The sequence below is a fragment of the Leptopilina heterotoma genome, unplaced genomic scaffold (genome assembly GCF_015476425.1).
Source record: "Leptopilina heterotoma isolate Lh14 unplaced genomic scaffold, ASM1547642v1 Lhet_66, whole genome shotgun sequence".
NCBI lineage: Eukaryota > Metazoa > Arthropoda > Insecta > Hymenoptera > Figitidae > Leptopilina > Leptopilina heterotoma.
Window position 1 is genome coordinate 897,955 of NW_025111153.1, and position 19,573 is coordinate 917,527.

Here is a 19,573-nt window from a genome sequence, read left to right on the forward strand (position 1 = left end):
CAATAGCGAAAGTCGTTCGCGAACGAGATGCATGAGATAGAAAAGGACACAAAGATCTCTCTGTCCTTTTCTAACACATGCTTTGCGTTGTTCGCGTAGCAATTGTGCTTAGGCCTTTACCTCGTCTCGCTGGCAAGCAGTCTGATCGAACCTTTATCACCATTCAGTTAAATTTTTTTTAATCTTGTTTCTGCCGTTAACCGGCAATTTTTCTCCCTGCGTTTTTATAGTTGTATCTGAGTATGATAGTATACACGTGTTTTTTCAACTGCTGTTAAAATTTTTGTATGATTTATAAAATCAGTTTATAACTTTGTTAATGCGTATAGATTACATTTTTAAAAATGCGGCGATCAATGAAGTCAGATGAAGATGGAAAGGATGCAAAAGGTTCGTTTTTTGCACTATATATAATATAACAATGTTAATATTTTATAAATTTAAATGCTTTTTTTTCTCATGAAAAATTAAATAATTGGATAAATTAAAATTTTTTTAATGCAATCAATAGCAGTTTTAATTATGTTAAACAAATTTATTTCCTTAATTTAAATTGAATTAGGAATGTGTTTTTTTAACAGCACATTGACCGTTTCAATAAAAGTAACGATTAATAATTGATTTATAAATCTTTTTAATTATTTAATGACTTTTATTAAATACGTAAAAGATTTTCTCTTATTTAATTAATTTTTTGACGGAAATTATTGTTGATATTATATTTTCGATTTATTATAAGGTGGCTTTAAAAGTGAGGTTAGGTTTGATAAATACGGCTTTTGTTTTTTTTTATTTATTTTTATTTATAAAAACTATAAGCTGTTGTTTTTTGCTAGTTAAGAAAGTTACAAAAAAATGATACTATTAAGTTTCATTCAATTATTTGTAATATTATACATAATTTTACGTATTTTGTTTATTCTTGTTTTTAAATCGTTATATTTATTTAACACAACTTTGAATAATTACGAAGGTTTTTAACTTTTTGAAAAGACATGTTAAGAAAAAAAAATTTATTTTTTTTATTTATTTTTTTTGACTTTTTCGAAAAAAATTTTGAATTATTTTATTTCAAGTTGTAGACATGAATTCTGATGGAAAGTTAATTTTTCAGCTCCGACTTCAGGCCGAAGAACTCGATCTCTTTATTCTGTCGCAGAATTACCCTTACGACGTAGTTCCCGGATAAGTAAACAAAATGATTCTTCTGAAATATGTGAATTGCCCCGAAACACTAGAAGTCGAAGTCGATCTTCTACAAGAGAACTCGAAACTGAATCCGTTAAGAATACGAGGTTTGTTCAAGAATTGTTTATTTATTTTTATAGTTAATAATAATTCGCCTACTGATTTTAATTCGAAACTATTTCACACTATTTTAAAACAATCTTCCTAGAAATAATTTGCCAATTTTAAAATAAATATTTCTTCTATTTTTAGTAAAATCAAATTAAATTTCTTATTAGCAGTTTTGAAAGAAAAATTGCTGAACCGATGATGGTGAAACGAGTTTTCTTAAAAATCAATATGTTCAGTTTTATATTTTCTTTTCTATTGAAGTTATAAGAAAGTCGTTAAGATCTTATTTAAAAGCTCATTTCCTGAACTTCATCACTATAAAATGACAAATTAAAAGATGTGATTGTCAAGGTTTAATTACTATTAAGGCAAAACAAAATTTTTAATTTATTTAATTTGTCAATTTATTTAATTTAAACTCGTACATCTAGTGATATATTTGATAATAAATAATAATCTTTAGAAATTTTGTCAATTTAAAAATAATTTTTTTAGAATAGTTTTTTAGAAAATTGAAAATTAATTGTACACACCTTATTTGCAGGGCTCAAACTTGGTCCATAAATTAATATCTACTACTCAAATAAAATTTTCCTAAACAATTCAATTTTTATAAAAAAGTTTAATAAAATTCGACGCAAACCTTTAATTATTTTCATAAAATAATAAAAATTTCACAGGAATTCAATGATTTACAAATTTTTTCGCAATAATTCAATTATTTTCATAAATAATGAAATTTTTACAAGGATTAAATTATTTTCGTAAATAATAAAATTCTTTTAGGAGTTCAATTATTTTCATGAATAATAAAATTCATTGCAGTATTTTAATTATTTTTAATACAATTTTAATCGAATTCCTCGAAAAATGTAATTATTATTATTCTTAATAATTTTATTAAAATTCGTCAAAAGAATTCAATTATTTAAAAATTTATTCCTAACATTCTTTATGAGAATTCAATTTTAAAAAACGTGCAGCTATTCAATAAATTGTTTTTTTTTGTATTTAAATAATTGAATTCTAGTAGAATTTTCTAATAAACTCTAATAAATATTTTAATTTAAAAATGGATTTCAGTTAAAATTTTAGATTATAATTAAATATTAAAAGCATTAGAGCGTGAATTTTTAGAAATAATGGAATTTTGAAAAGGTTTTAAATTAAAATCTTTGAAAATTTGAATTTTTCATATTTTTAACTAACAATTTTATGGAATTAATTTTTTTTGAAAAAAATTAATTAAATTTTTTTGAAATTATTTAAAGTTTTTTTTCTAATATATATTTAATTGAAGAATTTACGAATAATTGAAATTTTGTAAATCGAATTGTAAACAAATAAATTTGAAAATTCTCAAAGAACTTTTTCGAAAATTATTCTAAATAATCGATTTAAAGAAGAATTTCAGTTAAAAACACGAAAAAAAGTTTAATTTTGGAAATGTTACAAATTATTGCAGAAATTCAATTATTTTCAAGAGTAATAATATTCTTCACAGAAATTTAATTATTTTCATAAAAAATAAAATGCTTTTTAGGGATTTAATTATTTTTAAAAATAATAAAACTTATCGCTGAATTTCAATTTCTTTAATGAGTGTCAATATCACTGTAGAAAATCAATGTGATATGAAGGAATATTACTAAAATGGCCCGTAAATTACAGAAGAATGCTGAAATGCACTTGAAAATGGGAAGAGGAAATATAAAATTCATATAAAAATTACTCTTTATCAATTTTTTATTTTATTAATTGTATAAAAAAATTAATACTAGACTATTAGTAAATGACGTTCTTGGTATGTTATATAGTTGCGCCCCGCTGATCGAATTGAATCATGATCACATATTACATCCATAATGGCTTGTATTACGTTGGAAAATTAAGATTTCCACGGTTAGTTTTCCTTTTTCTTTTCGAAGTTGGTCTAAAAATTCAAGAAAAATCACAAAAAATTATTAATATATATCTAAATTTTTCAATAAACCTCATTGGACAAGAAAAGATTCACTTTCGAGAAACGTTCTTAAAACATTTGTCTGTCAAAATAAAGTATTACAAACGTATGAAGTTCTAAGAACGTTCTCAGTACACGAAACGTTTACAATACGTTATCGAAAGAGATGTGAAATGAGACTTTTTAAAATGGTTTACAAACGTTTTTCGGACATGAATATATTTTGCCCACTGTAAAATGAATTTCCGATGTCAGGACGCACCATAATTGTAAAATTATAAGTAGCCCAACCTGCACGACATAAAGTGACCCGACCATAAGTTTCGCGTCGTTTTGCTTTTTTAGCACACAGACATAAACGCACGATATAAAAACCAAATAACATACCAAAGTATTAAAGCACTCTCTAATGAATAAATTTCATCAACTTACTTTATTGTTTGCATCTTCCTTTTTGTTTAATTGATCTTTCTCGACAATAAGAAAAAGTTTTGCTTCAAAATTCTCAAGTATTTTTAAATACTTTCACTGGTTCGAGCCCTGCATTTGAATATTAATTTCATTATTTTTATAACGCATTTCTTAAAATTTTTAACAAAATCTTATTTTATTTTTGTGTCTGGAATTTTTTAAAGAATGGTCTGGAAAACCTGGAGAAGTCATGGAATTTTTAAAATCGGTGTTTTGTGGCGTCTTCGGATCGAATGCTATAAATTTTTTTCTTTTGCATATTTCTTAAAAAATATTTTGGGGCAGTAATTTGATGATACTAAGAAATATTTTTTAGCAAAAATAAATTTTTTTTTTAAATCCTTGATCAAAAAGTCTCCCTAAAACTATTGAACTTAAGGGGACTTCAGTCTTTGGGATTTTTGCATTAAGGGGGAGGGGTAACGCCTATTCGGTGAAAAAATGCATACTTTTAAGAATTTTTTTTGGCAATACGGAGAGAGTTAATTTATTTTATCGACTTGCATATAATATTGCAACATTTGAACAATATTTCTCTAAATTTTCATGGAAAAATATGGTTCAGGAATCACTCTTTCAAATGGTGTATTGGAAAATATTGCAAATTTAAAAACAATCAAATTACAAATGATTATTTAATAAAAAAAAACATGAATCTTGAAGTTTGGACCAACGGAACTAATATACTCATAACTCAGTCTCCGATTAACTTGAAATTTTAACCCAATATTCTGGAGATATTATGCATTCATTCAAAAGAATTTTAAAAATACAATACAAAAATTTTAAGACTGTACCCTACCCCTTAAAGTTCTTTGTAAAAATCCAATCGACTTTAACATCCTCTTAATAACTAAACTTTTAGAAGCAGTTAAAATTGGAAAAAAAATTTAGTTCTGATTTCATAGCTTTACGTTTAAAAGGTAAAAAAGAGTCTTACCATCAATTTCTACCTGTAATGTGAATAAAATATATATGTATTATTGACAAATGTCTAGTATAACTGAAAAAGAAAACAATAAATAATGAAGAAATGTATATAGGCGGGTTGTTAGAGCTGGATCGGAGACGAAAACGATGACACCAGGTACAGTTACTCGCAGAACGAGAGCCAGTTCTGTAACTATGTCGGATGATGACTTGAAAGCTACTCTCTCAACTCTGCCACATTTTGAAACTCCCTCGAGGACTCGCAAGCGTTTGTCAATGGCACCTACTCAACCCTCTCTCGCTGAGGAAACTCAAGACATGAAGGAAGCAAACCCTTCAAGTACCGAGTCTCCAATTATTGTAATAGAAGATGAAATTTCCGGTGAGTTATCAATTCATTTATCATCAAGCTACTTTCATACATTCGTATTAACCTTCCGTTGACACAATTATTTTCTGACCCAAACCAAATCAAAAATTTGTCAGATTTGCAAAAAATTTAAATGTCAACATGGTCGACCAATATTTCGAAATTCTGCCATTTAAAATTTTAAAGACTTGACTTTAGATTCGTAATCAACGACCACAAAAACTCGTAAGTAACTGCTGTTTTAATCCATAATAAAAATTTGATTGAAAAATGATTTATTCATTAAATTCGAATTAATTCTCAATTCGGGTGAAAATTACCCACTGTGTCAACCGAAGGTTGTTAAATGAGAAATTAATAACAGAGCTCGAACTAGGTCCGTAAATCCCGTAAAGGTCCGTACGATATAATTTGGAGAATTTTAGAGAAATTACAAATGATTGCAGAAAAATTCAATTATTTTCAAAAGTAATAAAATTCTTCTTGGAAATTCAATTGTGTTGAAAATTTTTGTAAAAATCTGGTCGAAATTTCATCTTTATAAATAATAAAATTCTTCTCTAGAATTCAATTATTTTCTAAATTTTTAATCAAATTCTTGGTAAAATTTCAATTATTTTCAAAAGTTTTCTCAAATTCAATATTTTTCAATATCTATACTATTTTAATAAAATTTTCCAAAAGAATTCCATTATTAAAAAAAATTTGAATAAAATTCTACGCAAATATTCAATTACTTTTATAAATAATAAACATTTTTACAGGAATTCAATTATTTAGAAATTTTTTATAAATTTCTTCGCAATAATTCAATTATTTTCAAAAATAATAAAATTTTTACAAGGATTCAAATTATTTTCGTAAATAATAAAATTCTTTTAGGAATTCAATTATTTTCATAAATAATAAAACTCATTGTAGAATTTCAATTATTTTAAATTCAATTTGAATAAAACTCCTCGAAAAATGTAATTACTATTACAAATTTTATTAAAATTCATCTAAAGAATTTAATTATTTAAAAATTTGAAAAAATTTAAAAAAAATTATCGTCAACATTTCAATTATCTTTATAAATAGCAAAATTCTTCACCAAAATTCAATTATATTAAGGAATTTTAATAAAATTCATTACAAAATTCAATTATTGTCTTAAATAACAATATTCGTCAAAGGAATTCAATTATTTTCAAAATTAATAAAATTCTTCGCGCAAATTCAATTAGATTAAAAAATTTAAAGAAATTCTCGTCAAAATTTCAATTAGCTTTATAAATGACTTGCAAAATTCTTCGACAAAATTCAATTATTTTTATAAATAATAGTATTCATCACAAGAATTCAATTACTTTCAAAAATTTTAATAAAATTCATGGCAATATTTCAATTATTTTCAAAAAATTTTCTTAATTCAATAATTTGTATATCTATTACTTTAATAAAATTTTCCAAATGATTTCAATTATTTCAAAACAATTTTTACAAAATTCTACACGAATAATCAATTTTTTTCAAAAATAATGAAAATTTCACCGAAATTAAATTATTAAAAATACAATTTGCATAAATTTGTTCATAAAAAGTAAATTCTTTGAAACTTTTTTATAAACTTCTTCGCAATTATTCTATTATTTTCATAAATAATAAAACTCATCGAAGTATTTCAATTATTTTTAATATAATTTTTATCGAATTCTTTGGAAAATGTTATTATTCTTAAAAATTTTATAAAAATTTGTCTAAAGAATTTAACTATTTAAAAATTTGTTAATAAAATTCTTTATGAGAATTCAATTCTAAGAAACATTCAATTATTCAATAAATTATTTATTTTTGTATTTAAATAATTGAATTATTGGAGAAATTTCTAATAAAAATCGATTTAAAAATGAATTTCAGTTAAAAACAAATGAATTTGAAAATTCTCGAAAAATCGATTAAAAATAATGGATTTATAGAAAAATTTAAGTTGAAAATACTAAAAAAAATTAATTTTTGAAAAATTACAAAGTATTGCAGAAATTTGATTATTTTAAAGAGTAATAAAGTCCTTTGCAGAAATTTAATTATGTTCAAAAATTATAAAATTCTTCTTAGAAATTCAATTACTTTCATTAATAATAAAATTCATCGCAGAATTTCAATTATTTTTTAATACAAATTTAATCAAATTTCTCAGAAAATGTAATTATTCTTAAAAATTTTATTAAAATTCCTCGAAAGAATTCAATTATTTAAAAATTTGTTGATAAAATTCTTTATAAGAATTGAATTTTATGAAACATTCAATTATTCAATAAATTACTTATTTTTGTATTTAATTGAATTCTAGTAGAATTTTCTAATAAAAATTTATTTATTTCAGTTAAAATTTTAGATAATAATTGAATATTAAAAGCATTATAGCATGAATTTTTAGAAAAAATTGAATTTTGAAATTAATTTTTTGGAGAAAGTGTAATTAAATTTTTTTATATTATTTGAAGTTTTTATTTCCTAATATATATTTAACTGAAGAATTTACGAATAATTGAAATTCGTAAAATTGAATATTGTAAACAAATGGATTTGAAAATTGTCAGACAACTTTTTCGAAAATTAATTGATTTAAAGAAGAATTTTAGTTCAAAATTATTAAAAATAATAATTGAATTGAAATGATGAAAATAATTTTGAAAAATTACAATATTGTTTTAATATAAAATTATGATTTTATCACTGTCCCATCTTTAATTATTATAAAACATGAAGAAATTTAATTTATAGTTTTATGTAAAATGTTCTCTTATTTGACTCGGACTGGTTATATTTTTGTCAGTAATTGGTCCGTAAAGTCCGTATTTTTAAATACTTTCACTGGTTCGAGACCTGTTAATAACTATCTTTTTTTTTGTAATTGTAAAGTTATTTTTTTGCACACGGAGAGAAAAATCTAGTAATAACTACTTTGGATTCTCAGTTGAATCAGATTCCACAACAGCTGGAGATGTCGAAGAAACAGATTCCAAACATAAGGATAAGATCAGTTCTCCGAAAGCGTGTCCCAATGACGCTAAAGCTTCTGAGATTAATTTATCAAACGGCTGTGACAAAAGTCAATTATCTGATTTATCAAATTCATGTAAGAAATCAATTGAATCTCCCTCGGATAAATCAAGTCTTCTTTTCGATGATTCACCTACGGAAACTTGTCAAATAATAGACGACGAAGTGAAATCCAACAAATCAAAAATTAAATTCACACAATCCAAGGAAACGAGCGAAACTATTAACGTTACCGAAGTTATTCCCGAAAAAGTTTTGAATCCAATTCAGGAGGTTGACAGCGATTCTGACGTTGATGTCTGTGGATCACCCAATAAATCGGATGAAGTTTGTAAAGGAAATGCCGAAAGTGAAGATAGCAACGAAGAAATCGACGTTTGTGACATAAACGCCACTGAGAAGGAGAATATCGAGAATCAAGAGGTTTTCGTTGTATTGGAAGATGTTTTAGAAAAAGTGAAGCAAACCTCTTCGTATTGCAAAATAAAACAGTTATTTTTCTCAAAACGAAAAGAGCAAATTCATGAGAGAAGAAGTATCAGTGAAGGAGTAAATACAAATAATTCTCTCTCGAAGAAACGAAACAGTCTGTCAGCTGAATTAGTTCGAAAGATAGCCAAACATATCAGTGACACTGACGAAGAGAAAACCAGTGGCAGAGAAAGTGACGCTGAAAAAACAACGGAAACGATTAAAGAAACAGAAATTGTAGAGGATGAAACGCTGAAAACAAATTTAATTGGTCAGGAGGAAATTTCTCAAAATGCTCCGGAAATAATATCAATTGTTTCAGACACTGAAGCAACAATTTCAACTGCCCCAAGCACTCAAGAACATGGCTCAATTATTCCAGAAACTGATTATGAATCGGAATCTGAAAACTTAATCAATTCCATTAATTCACAAGACGATATCCAAATTCTGGAAGAAACATCACCAGCAATAGAAGAAGACTCTTTTCTCACTGAAATTAATCAGTTTCCTATTGATTCTCCGAAAAAAATTATCAAAACTCAAATTCTCCAGGAGAATTTAAGAGAATCTCCAGAGAAGTTATCCAAACAAACGATTTTAAAATTAAGTCCAAAGAAACAATTTTCTCCAGAAAGTCCTCAAAAAGCTGCAAAAAGTCCAAGATTGTCCGCAAAATATTCTGAATCTCCGAAAAAATTAAATTCACCAACTATTTGTCAACAAGAGAAGAAGAGTCCTAATATTGAAAAATTGGAAATTTCATCTCCAATTGAAGACAAAATTCAAGACATCCAATCGCCGATTAAAAATAAAATTAGTAATGAAAATTCACTAAATTCTCCCAATAAGAATGAACTTAATGTTTCAAATATTTCAAATAATTCTATTAATGAAGAAAATTCAAACAAGAGACACGATGAATCAATTTCGATTTCTTTAGAAAATTCAGAATTATCTCCGAATACTTCAAATATTAATATTACTCAGCTCTGTGAGGAAGAAAGTCCTGTTAATATAAATTTGACATACGAAAGTGAATCGGAAACTGAAGAGAAAGCGCAAGAAATTATTGAAAATTCTCCAAGTGAATTGGAAACTGAAGAGAAAGCTCAAGAAATTAATCAAAATTCGCAAAGTGAATCGGAAACTGAAGAAAAAGCGCAAGAAATTATGGAAAATTCGCAAAGTGAATCGGAAACTGAAGAGAAGCCCGAAGAAATTATTGAAAATTCCCAAAGTGAATCTATAGAAAATAAATCAGAAACTGAAGAAAAATGTCAAGAAAATGTTAAAATTTCTGAATGTGAATTTAAAGAAAATAATGAATCAGAAGAAGCGTTAGAAACCAATGAGGACTCAGAAATTGAAACGGCTAATTCAAAGTCTGAGAATGAATTGAAAACTATTGAGACTGCTGAAAATTTAAATCATGAAAACATTACTGAAGAATTATCATCTGACACGGTGAATAAAAGTTTTGATTGTAAAAATGATATTGAAAAATCGAAAGATAAATCTTTATGTGAAGAAAATTGCACTTTGAAAGAAATGTCGTCAGTTTCTCCGAAAAAGAAAATTATTTCGGCTACTGAAACTGAAAGCGAAATAAATAATAAATCGTCTGAGGCCGTTACTCAGATATTAGAACCGCAGGAAGTTTCCGAAAATTTGCAGTCGACGGAAGAAATTTGTAAATCCAAGGAATTGGAGAATGTTAATTTAAATGTTTCTACGAGCACAAGTGATTCAAAAAACAATTCTATAATAGATTTAGAGAAAGTAAATTTTGAAAATCGTATTTCTCCATCACCGGAAAATAGAAGATCTTCTATTGTTGCAGGCTCGCCGGAAAAGCAGACGGAAGATGACAACCCACTGTTTTACTTCCAGGACGTAACTGCCGAGGAATTCACCACGCAACCTAAGGATGATCTTATTCTGCTCGACGATGATGTTGATGAAGATGATGAGCCTAAATTTGCGAAAAACAAAACCGACAATGATTCTTCGATTATTATTTTGCCTCAGGATGGGAACGAAAGGAAAGAAGTAAAAAGCGGCGTTAGTCGATTATCAATTGAATTTATTGAGAAAATTTCCGAAATTGAACATTTGCCAGACAATTCAATTGAAAAATCACCAGCGAAATTAATCACAAGTACTTCAAAAGAAATAATTGAAAAATCTCCCGAGAAAATTGAAAAATCTCCAAAGAAAAAAATTGATTCATCAGAAAAAATAATTGAAAAATCTCCCGAAAAAATTGAAAAATCTCCAAAGAAAATAAATTCACCAGAAAAAATAATTGAAAAATCTCCAAAGAAAATAAATTCACCGGAAAAAATATTGAAAAAATCCCCTGAGAAAATTGAAAAATCTCCAACAAAAAAACTAATTATTAATTCACCGGAAAAAATAAAGAAATCTCCTGAGAAAGTGAAACAAAAAACGCCGAAAAAATCTTCAGAAATTGTTTTAGAGAATAAAGAAAAATCACCATTAAAGAAGAATGAAGAAAATAATTCTACAGAAACCAGTGATTCATCATCGGCGGAAAAAGGAAAAGACGACGAATTAGAGAGAAAAATAAGTCGACCAGTTGTGACAAAAATTGAAATTTTCAAAGATAAAATTTCCCTGAATCAATTGCTGAATGAAAAGAAAATTTTATTGCAATCAAAAGAAAAAACAAATTCCAAATTGGAAATTAAGAAAACAAAGAGTCCCTTAAAATCTGTAAATAAAATTTCCGTTCAAGATTTCCTGCAATTATCGACAAAATCAAGTTCACCACTTTTCAGAAAACTTGATGAGAATCTTCGAAAAGAAAGCAAACGAAAGAAGACACTTCCAGCATTTATAATGAATCAAACAAGCAGTGAAGATGAGGAGGAAACATTCGTGCCTGAAAAATCACGTACTCCCAAATTATTGTCACTTTTAAATGATTTCAAAGAAGAAGAAGAAGAAGAGAAGAATCCAATTAAACAAAAAAAGAAGAAACGAAAATATTCGGAAAATAGTGAAGAAATTTTTGTCATCAAAGACAAGAGTCAGAAGAAAAAGAAATTAAGAGACATGGAAGAAGAAAAAGAGACGGAAAACAAGAAATTGAAAATTAAAAACAAAACGGAATTTGAAGATTCGGTAGTGAGTGTCAAGAAAGAAAAGAAGAAGAAGAAGAAAGAAAAGCAGAAAATATCTGATGATGACGAAATAGAAGCTGAAATTGCATTAAAAGAGAAAAAATTGAAGAAGAAAAGGAAGGAAGAGATAGAAAGGAAGAACGAAACAAAAACAGAAGGAGAAGAAGAAATTAATTGTGATAAACGAAAGAAGAAAAAGAAGAAATCGAAAAATAGAGAGATTGCAGATAAACATCAAGAAGAAGAAATTATAGATCTAGAGGAGATTGAAACTGAAGAAATAGTGTATGAAATTTGTGACAAACCAAAAAAGAACTCAAAGAAATCGAAAGTAAAGGAAGAAGTTTCGGAGAAAGAAAAGAATAAAGAAATCGAGAATCTTAAGAAGCAGAAAATTGAAGAAACAGTGGATACGAATTGCGAGCAACGAAGAAAGAAAAAGAAATCGAAAATAGATCACGAGACACCAGAAGACAATCAACTGGATAAAGAAGATAAACAAGAAATAATTGACACGAATAGCGAAGCAAGAAAAAAGAAAAAGAAGTCGAGAACTGATTCAGCAGACAAGGAAGTTGAAAATCTAATTGAAATCGAAATTGTCGACTGCGAGAAGCGAAAGAAGAAAAAGAGGAAAATGTCGACGAGAGAAAACGAAGAAAACGTAGATATTAATTCAATGAACGAAAATAAAGCGGAAGTAGTTGTAAATATCAAGAAATCAAAATCTAAAAAAGAAAAATCTAGACAAGAAGAAAAGAAAGACGATCACATGATTGTAAAAAAAGCAAAAAGTGATAAAACGACTGACGTAATTTCGAGAAAAAAGACAAAAACGGATTCCTCTAATGTAAATAAAAAGAATCCTACAAAAGAAGTTGAAAATGAGAAAATAAAGAAAACTCAACTTTTCCCCGAATACGATAAATGGTGTGTTGAAGATTTCGATTCACAAAATGATAAAAAACCAATAAATCCCGGATCTCAAGTTGAAAATTTATCTCATCATCGTAAACATAAATCAAAGAAGCAAAAAACCGAAAGCAATGAAACAAAAAGTCAACTTACTGATGAGGAACCTCGACTTGAAAAGAAATTTAAATCAGAGAAAAAAACGAAAATCATCTCTGAATTAAAACGATTATCTCCCGATGTCATCGCAAGTATTTCAGATTGTCCCCCAAAACGTAAAAAGTTTGAATCGAAAACCGCTTTATCGCAAGACAGTGACAAAGCTCAAGAATCCAAGATAAAAACAAAGAAGAATAAAAAACGTCAAATGAATTCCTCAACTGAATCGAAACAAGAACAAGATTCGAGATTTGAAGCAGAAAAACCAAAGGAGCTTGATAAAGAAAAGAAAACGGAGAACTTTGATTGGAATAAAATTATCGAGAAACAATTAAACAAGAAAGAAAAGAATGAAAAAGCCTCTCTTCAAAATAAAAAGAAACAAGCAAAAAAGACATTTTCCGAACAAGTTTCATCAAAGCAGACTAATTTCAATCATAGCAAACAAAACAAGAAATCGAAGAAAATGGAGAAGGAGAGAAGAGGACAATTCGCCAGTCAAGTGAAGCAGGACAAAGAGAAGAAAAACGATGATGTGACTATTAAAAAAATACCTCAACAATCAGTTAAGAGCAATTTATTGAATGTAAATTCACTGAAAAAAAATAAAAATGAAGAATCAGAATCCAATACAAGAACATTGAAAAAGAAATTAAAACAGATTTGCTCCGAAAGACCGACGATGATTTTCAATCCGAAGAAATGAAAATTAAAAGATACATACGAATTCCAAAATATTTATTGTAATTCCAAATGATCGCCTTAGACGTTAAAAAATATCTTGTTTTTTTATTTTATGATTCTTAGTTAGTTAGTGACTAAATCAATGTAATTGGTTAACATAAATAATTTTTCATTCATACATTTAAAAAAAAAAAAAAAAAACTATTTTTCTAATTCGTTTAATGAATGTACATTGACCGGGTGAATAACCGGCTAGTTAACAGAAACAATGTTGCCATAATTTTTCTGTAAAAAGAATTCGTATTTAATAAATATTTATAATTATACTGTTTCATGATGAATTTTTAACACTTGTACTTAATTTTTTGAGGTGTTCCTAAAACAAAAAAAAAAAAAAAAAAGTCCTAAAAAGTCCTAAAAGTCCTAAAAGTGAATTTGTTGGAATTTTTATTTTATAGAATTTTATTCTCATGGAATATCATTTTTTCTACTTCTATGACAATAATTTCTTTTTCAATAACTTAATTAAATATTAAATAACTTAATTCTTGAAGGACGAATATATATTCTTCTATACAATTATTATTCTGTTATTATTTATAAATTATTTAATGAATAATATTACTTAATCAAAATTAATTGAATTTCAAAAAATTCTTGTCAAAATTTCAATTATCTTTATAAATATAATAAAATTCTTCTCCGATATTCAATTATTTTCCAAAAAAAATTTAATAAAATTCTTGTCAAAATTTTAATTATTTTCAAAAAATTTTCCTTATTTCAATTATTTTTTATATCTACTATTTTAATGAAATTTCCCAAAAGAATTCAATTATTTAAACAAAATTTTAATAAAAGTTTCACTGGAATTCAATTACTTACCAATTTTTTTTTATAAATTTCTTCAAACCAATTCAATTATTTTTTATTTTCTATAATGAAGTTTCTCAAAAGAATTCAAATATATTCAGAGAATTGAAAAAAATAGTCCTGAGAAATTCAATTATTTCGAAAAATTTATATAAAATTTTCTTAAAAATTCTATTATTAAAAAAAAATGTTAACAAAATTCTTTACAAGATTTAGTTAGTAAAATTGCAATTTTAATAAAATTTTCCTATACAATTCAATTATTTTTAATACAATTCTTCTTAAGAATTCAATTATTTAAAGAAATGGGAATAAAGTTCTTCACAAGAAATCAATTATTTTCATAAATAACAAAATTTTTCAAGAGAAAAAATAAAAAAAATTTTTTAATTTTTGATAAAATGCTTTTTAAAAATTTGAAAACTTATAATAAAATTGATCATAGAATACAATTATTTTCGTAAAATACAACATTCTTCCTAGGAATACAATTATTGGCAAAAATCTTTGTAAAAATTTTCGAAACAATTCAATTATTTTCGTAAAAAATAAAATTCTTCGAAGCAAATCAATTATTTAAGAAATTTTAATAAAATTCTTCCCAAGAATTCAATTCTTTTCAAAAATAAACATTTTTCAAAGGAATTCAATTATTTAAAAAGTTTCTTTTTAAATTCTTTGTCAGATTTCAATTATTTTCAATTTTTTTAATAAAATTTCTCAATGGAATTTTATTATTTTCAAAAAGTTTTAAAAAATTCTGAGAAATTCAATTATTTAAAAAAATTTCGAATAAAATTCTTCACAAGAAATTAATTATTTTCATAAATAATAATATTTTTCTCCAGAATTCAATTGTTTTTAACAAATAAATTTTTTCATGAGAATTCAATTATTTAAAAAAAATTTTGGAATTCAATTATTTTCTTATCTTAAATTTATTATAAAACATGAAGAAATCGATTGCTCCGAGTCGAAGACTCGGAGTGATCGCTTTCTTCATGTTTTATAACAATTTTTTAAAAAGGTTTTAATTTGAAATTTTATAAAATATCAATATTGAATTAATTTAATTAGAAATTTTAAAGAACTTAAATTTTTGAAAAATTTTAATTCAAATTCTTTTGAAATTAGTTGAATTTTTTCATATATTTTTAATTAATTATTGGAAATAATGAATTATAGAAGAATTTTAGTAAAAAACACTAAAAAAATTGAATTTTGAAGAAGTTACAAATAATCGTAGAAATTCAATTATTTTCAAAAGTTATAAAATTCTTAGGAAAAATTCAATTACGTTCATAAATTTTTTAAAAATTCTCGTGAAAAAAAATTATTTTGAAAAATAATAAAATTCTTCTTTGAAATTCAATAATTATTTTCAAAAATTTTCTTCAATTGAATGATTTTCAATATCTACTATTTTAATAAAATAATTTTTCAAAAGAATTCAATTATATTAAAAAAAAATTTTTTTGATAAAATTTTAAGAAACATTTATTTATTTATATAAATTATTTATTTTTGTATTTAAATAATTGAATTCTCGTATAATTTTGTGAAAAAATTGAGTTAAAAATAAAGTTCATTTACAATTTTAGATAATAATTGAATTTTTTTAAAGTATTATGGCCTGAATTTTAAGAAATATTTTAATTTTTAAAAGGTATTAAATTAAAATTTTTGAAAATTTAAATTTTGCATACTTTTAACTATAACAATTCTATAGAATTAATTTTTTTGAAAAAAAGTTTGGTTGAATTTTTAAAAAAAATTATTTCAAGTTTTTATTTTCTAAATATTTAATTGAAGAATTTCCGAATTTAGTCGATGAAATTTCGTAAAATTGAATTGTAAACAAATGGATTTGAAAATTCTCAAAGAACTTTTTCAAAAGTGATTAAAAATAATAGATTTAAAGAAGAATTTTAGTTAAAAATTAAAATTTATTACAGAAAAAGCATACAATAAACAGAAAATTATAATTTTTTCTCTTTCTAACAGGGTTGCCACAAAAAATCGATTTTTAAATTCCATGATTTTTACAGGTTTTCCAGACCATTTTTTAAAAATTCCCAGACACAAAAATAAAATTGTTTTGATTAATCTTTAGCTACTTAGAAAAAAAAATATAAAATTCTTCAAGTAAATTATTAATAAAATTAATAATAAAAAATTATTGAAATTAAACGAGTATTTTAAACATTTGAAAATACATTTTAAAATATCTGAGATACAGACTTTCTTACGACAAAATATTTTTGGGAAACAATAAGCACTACAATAAATAAAATTTTAATTATTGGGATATTATTTATAAAAAAATCATGCCATTTGTAAAAGGAAAAAAAATTGAGCACTAAAACTTTCACCATTTCTAGGTCATCCTAAATTGCAATTTTAATAAGCAGGCTAATTTCAAAAACATTAAAACCTACAGATAATATTTTATTTCAGCACTTACCTGTGATGTTCACAAATTTGTAAAATAAATCTTTGAAATTTTACCTGTATTTCCAAAAATAATCAGATGTAAAATAATTAGGTCGTTTTAAATTACTCCATTTTCTATTATATAATTTGTATTTTATTTGTTTTTTTTAATAAGACCCTTTCCAATCGAAATACCTCTCGCAAAGTTGAACAATTTACATTTTCTAATGTTTCGAATACAAAATAAATTATAAGAATTAAAATTAATTAAAGTTGTAAGATTTTTTTTAACAATATCAATGTAATGTACATACAATTAAGAGAATTTACCACATTAGTAAAAATAAAAAAATTGAAATCAATTTTGGTTAATAATTTAAAAAAAAAACCATCTATTCAAGTAAAAAAGTAAAAAAAATTATTATGCACAAAAGAAATAAATTACCAAATAAAAATAAATTGGTAACTTTACGTTGAATTTTATTTTAAAAAAATAATAGAAACAACTTTTGTAAAATCATGCAAAAATTCTCCACAAAAAAAAACAAAAAGTTATCAATTATTCAAATGTGTGGTCAATTCTTTTAATTGGATTCGAAAATATAACATTTAAATATGAAAATGACAAATTTTTCGTTCTATAAAATACAATTTTCATTTTGTTTTAATTACAGAATAAAATAACTCGAAAAAATGATTTCATTATTGATAAAATACAAAGACAAACAATTTTCCACGTCTTGTAACTTTTCAATTTCTTCTTCTTTTTTTTTTATTCAAAGCGCGATAAAAATTTATTAATCCTTACAAATACAATTATTTACAAAATACTTTTAAAATGTCAAAAATTGACAATTTTCCTCGTTAATCAAATTAATGGAAAAGTTACAATTTTATTATTTGAAAAACTGTTCATCAAGTCCAGACTTTACGGAATTATTAATAAAATTCAATTTCATCGTCTATTGATAAATGGGACGTTGATAGATAGTAAATGTTTTCAACTTGAAACATTTGCTCGCAAACCTCTCGATAAAAAAATTTTTTTTTAATATTTCAGTTTTTTTAAAATTTATTGTATTTGTCAATTTATAACACAACCTTATTTTGGATAAAAAAAATTGTTATATTTATTCAAAAAATCGAATTTTCTATTCTAGAAGAAATTGTATTTCAATTTCATTCAGTTTTGTTATTTTTTATTTAAATTGTTTTCATTTTACTGAACAACAAATTTTCCACTTTTTTTTTTTTTGCTTTTATCATTAAAAATATTGTTCAAAATTTTACGGACCCACTAAATACTAATTGTTTCTATTAATAGAAGTAAAAAAATAATTTTAAACATTATATTCCAGGGGGTCCGGAATATTTTCAACATTTTTTCTGTAAAAGGAAAAAAAATGTAAAATGAATTTTAAAATAATCTTTCTAATTTTTTTTCTTTGCTTTGAAAAATAAATTTCTTTACACTAAATATCGAGTAATTTAAAATAATTTTAAAAAAATGAGTGAACAAAATTTCTTTTTTAAATAATTTGCGCAATAAAAATTGGAAAACAAGTTGAAATTGATTTTTTAATAAAAAAAAAAATTTCCTCAAATGTTACAATTATAATTTTGAAGATGAAAAATAAAAATTCTCGAGGTTTGACGTACAACTGTTGCATTAATTAACTAGAGTCGCAATATTTCATTAATGAATTCCATTACTATTCGGCAACAAGAGTTTTTATTTACACGAGTGTTCGAAGACACACATTTTGTGAATATTACAATCTGCATTTGGCAGTCATTTACCGCAAAAAACGTAGCAATAATTCGAAAAAATATGTTTTCCAAAAAAGAAGATCGCATTTTTCCAAAAAAAAATTCAAAAAAATTCAAAAAAAAGAACGAATTTTGTTAGAGTAAAATCTTAAGATTCGCAAGTGTACAAATGATTATTAAGTAAAGGTTGTGCCGTGCTTGCTAGCGAAGGACTTTTAAGGGTTTTTTTTTGTCTTCAATAATTTTATAAAAAAAAAAAATTCTGCTCAATCCTTCTACACTGAGAACAAATTTACCATGAAAATACCTCTATGACAAAATGTATAGCCAATAATAAACTTTTCGATTTTCTCTTTTCTTTTTCTATTATTATTAATATTATTTTTTTTTTAAATTCAGCGGTTGGATCGCTGAGAGACTTTCATCGAAAAGAAATTATTTTTTTCTTTCCATGTACCGATCTTCGAACTTGTAGATCTAATAAATTATTTTTTCGTTTTTTTCTTCTCCAAGTTAATAATTTATTAGCCATGGGTGCAAGTAAATCTCTTGAATCAGTGCAGCTGAAAAAAATATAAAAAATTTCGTTTTAATACAAGTGTTGAGCAGGATTTTCGAGAAAAGATTCAGGTGCTTTTTTCTTTTCTTTTTTTTTTAATCAGCAAATTAATCTTATGCGACGTTCACAAAATAACTTTTAGATTCACAATTTTATTATACATTATTCTACGACTCATTTACCATTTTTCTGCAGCAATTTTACATTTTTTTTCTTAATTGTCTTTCTACATTTAAAATAATATTTTAATAAAACACAAAATATCGTTAACATTAAAACTGAAATTAACTCCTTATATTCGATTTGGAAAATAATTATTAAAAATTTAGGTTTTTTTTCGAAATATTTAAATATTTTCATTTTTTAATCAAATTGATAAATTTTTTTTTTAAATTTGGAATAAAGGAAATAAACTTTTTTCTTTTAATTCTAAAGAAATGTGGGCAGTTAAGTTTTATGGGCCTCGGATCGACTTTAAGAAGCAA

The 19,573-nt window shown here is 24.7% G+C and overlaps 3 protein-coding genes across 3 annotated transcripts in view; 2 read left to right on the forward strand and 1 right to left on the reverse strand.

Moving 5' to 3' along the window:
* Positions 1–155: 155 nt before the first annotated feature.
* On the forward strand, positions 156–10,841 carry LOC122510062 (putative leucine-rich repeat-containing protein DDB_G0290503; the record flags this gene model as incomplete). The annotated part of the gene is made up of 4 exons (XM_043624458.1): positions 156–390; positions 1,115–1,295; positions 4,777–5,045; positions 7,993–10,841. Coding segments are annotated over exons 1-4 (3,345 nt in total), but the record flags the coding sequence as incomplete, so codon positions are not given.
* Positions 10,842–10,850: 9 nt separating this feature from the next.
* LOC122510063 (titin homolog) lies at positions 10,851–13,785 on the forward strand. The gene has a single exon (XM_043624460.1). The coding sequence runs from the start codon at positions 11,415–11,417 to the stop codon at positions 13,473–13,475; it is 2,061 nt and encodes a 686-aa protein (XP_043480395.1). The 5' UTR covers positions 10,851–11,414; the 3' UTR covers positions 13,476–13,785.
* Positions 13,786–18,472: 4,687 nt separating this feature from the next.
* Positions 18,473–19,573, reverse strand: part of LOC122510052 (protein phosphatase 1A) — a 55,223-nt gene continuing 54,122 nt past the window's right edge. The window contains exon 6 of the mRNA XM_043624444.1: positions 18,473–19,092. Within this exon, the coding sequence (XP_043480379.1) occupies positions 19,084–19,092 (9 nt within the window). The 3' untranslated portion in view covers positions 18,473–19,083. The remainder of the gene's footprint in view (positions 19,093–19,573) is intronic.

What these genes read in the sequence shown, in the direction of transcription:
- LOC122510063 (XM_043624460.1), top strand. Translation starts at nt 11,415, where the DNA reads ATGAATCAAACAAGCAGTGAAGATGAGGAGGAAACATTCGTGCCTGAA.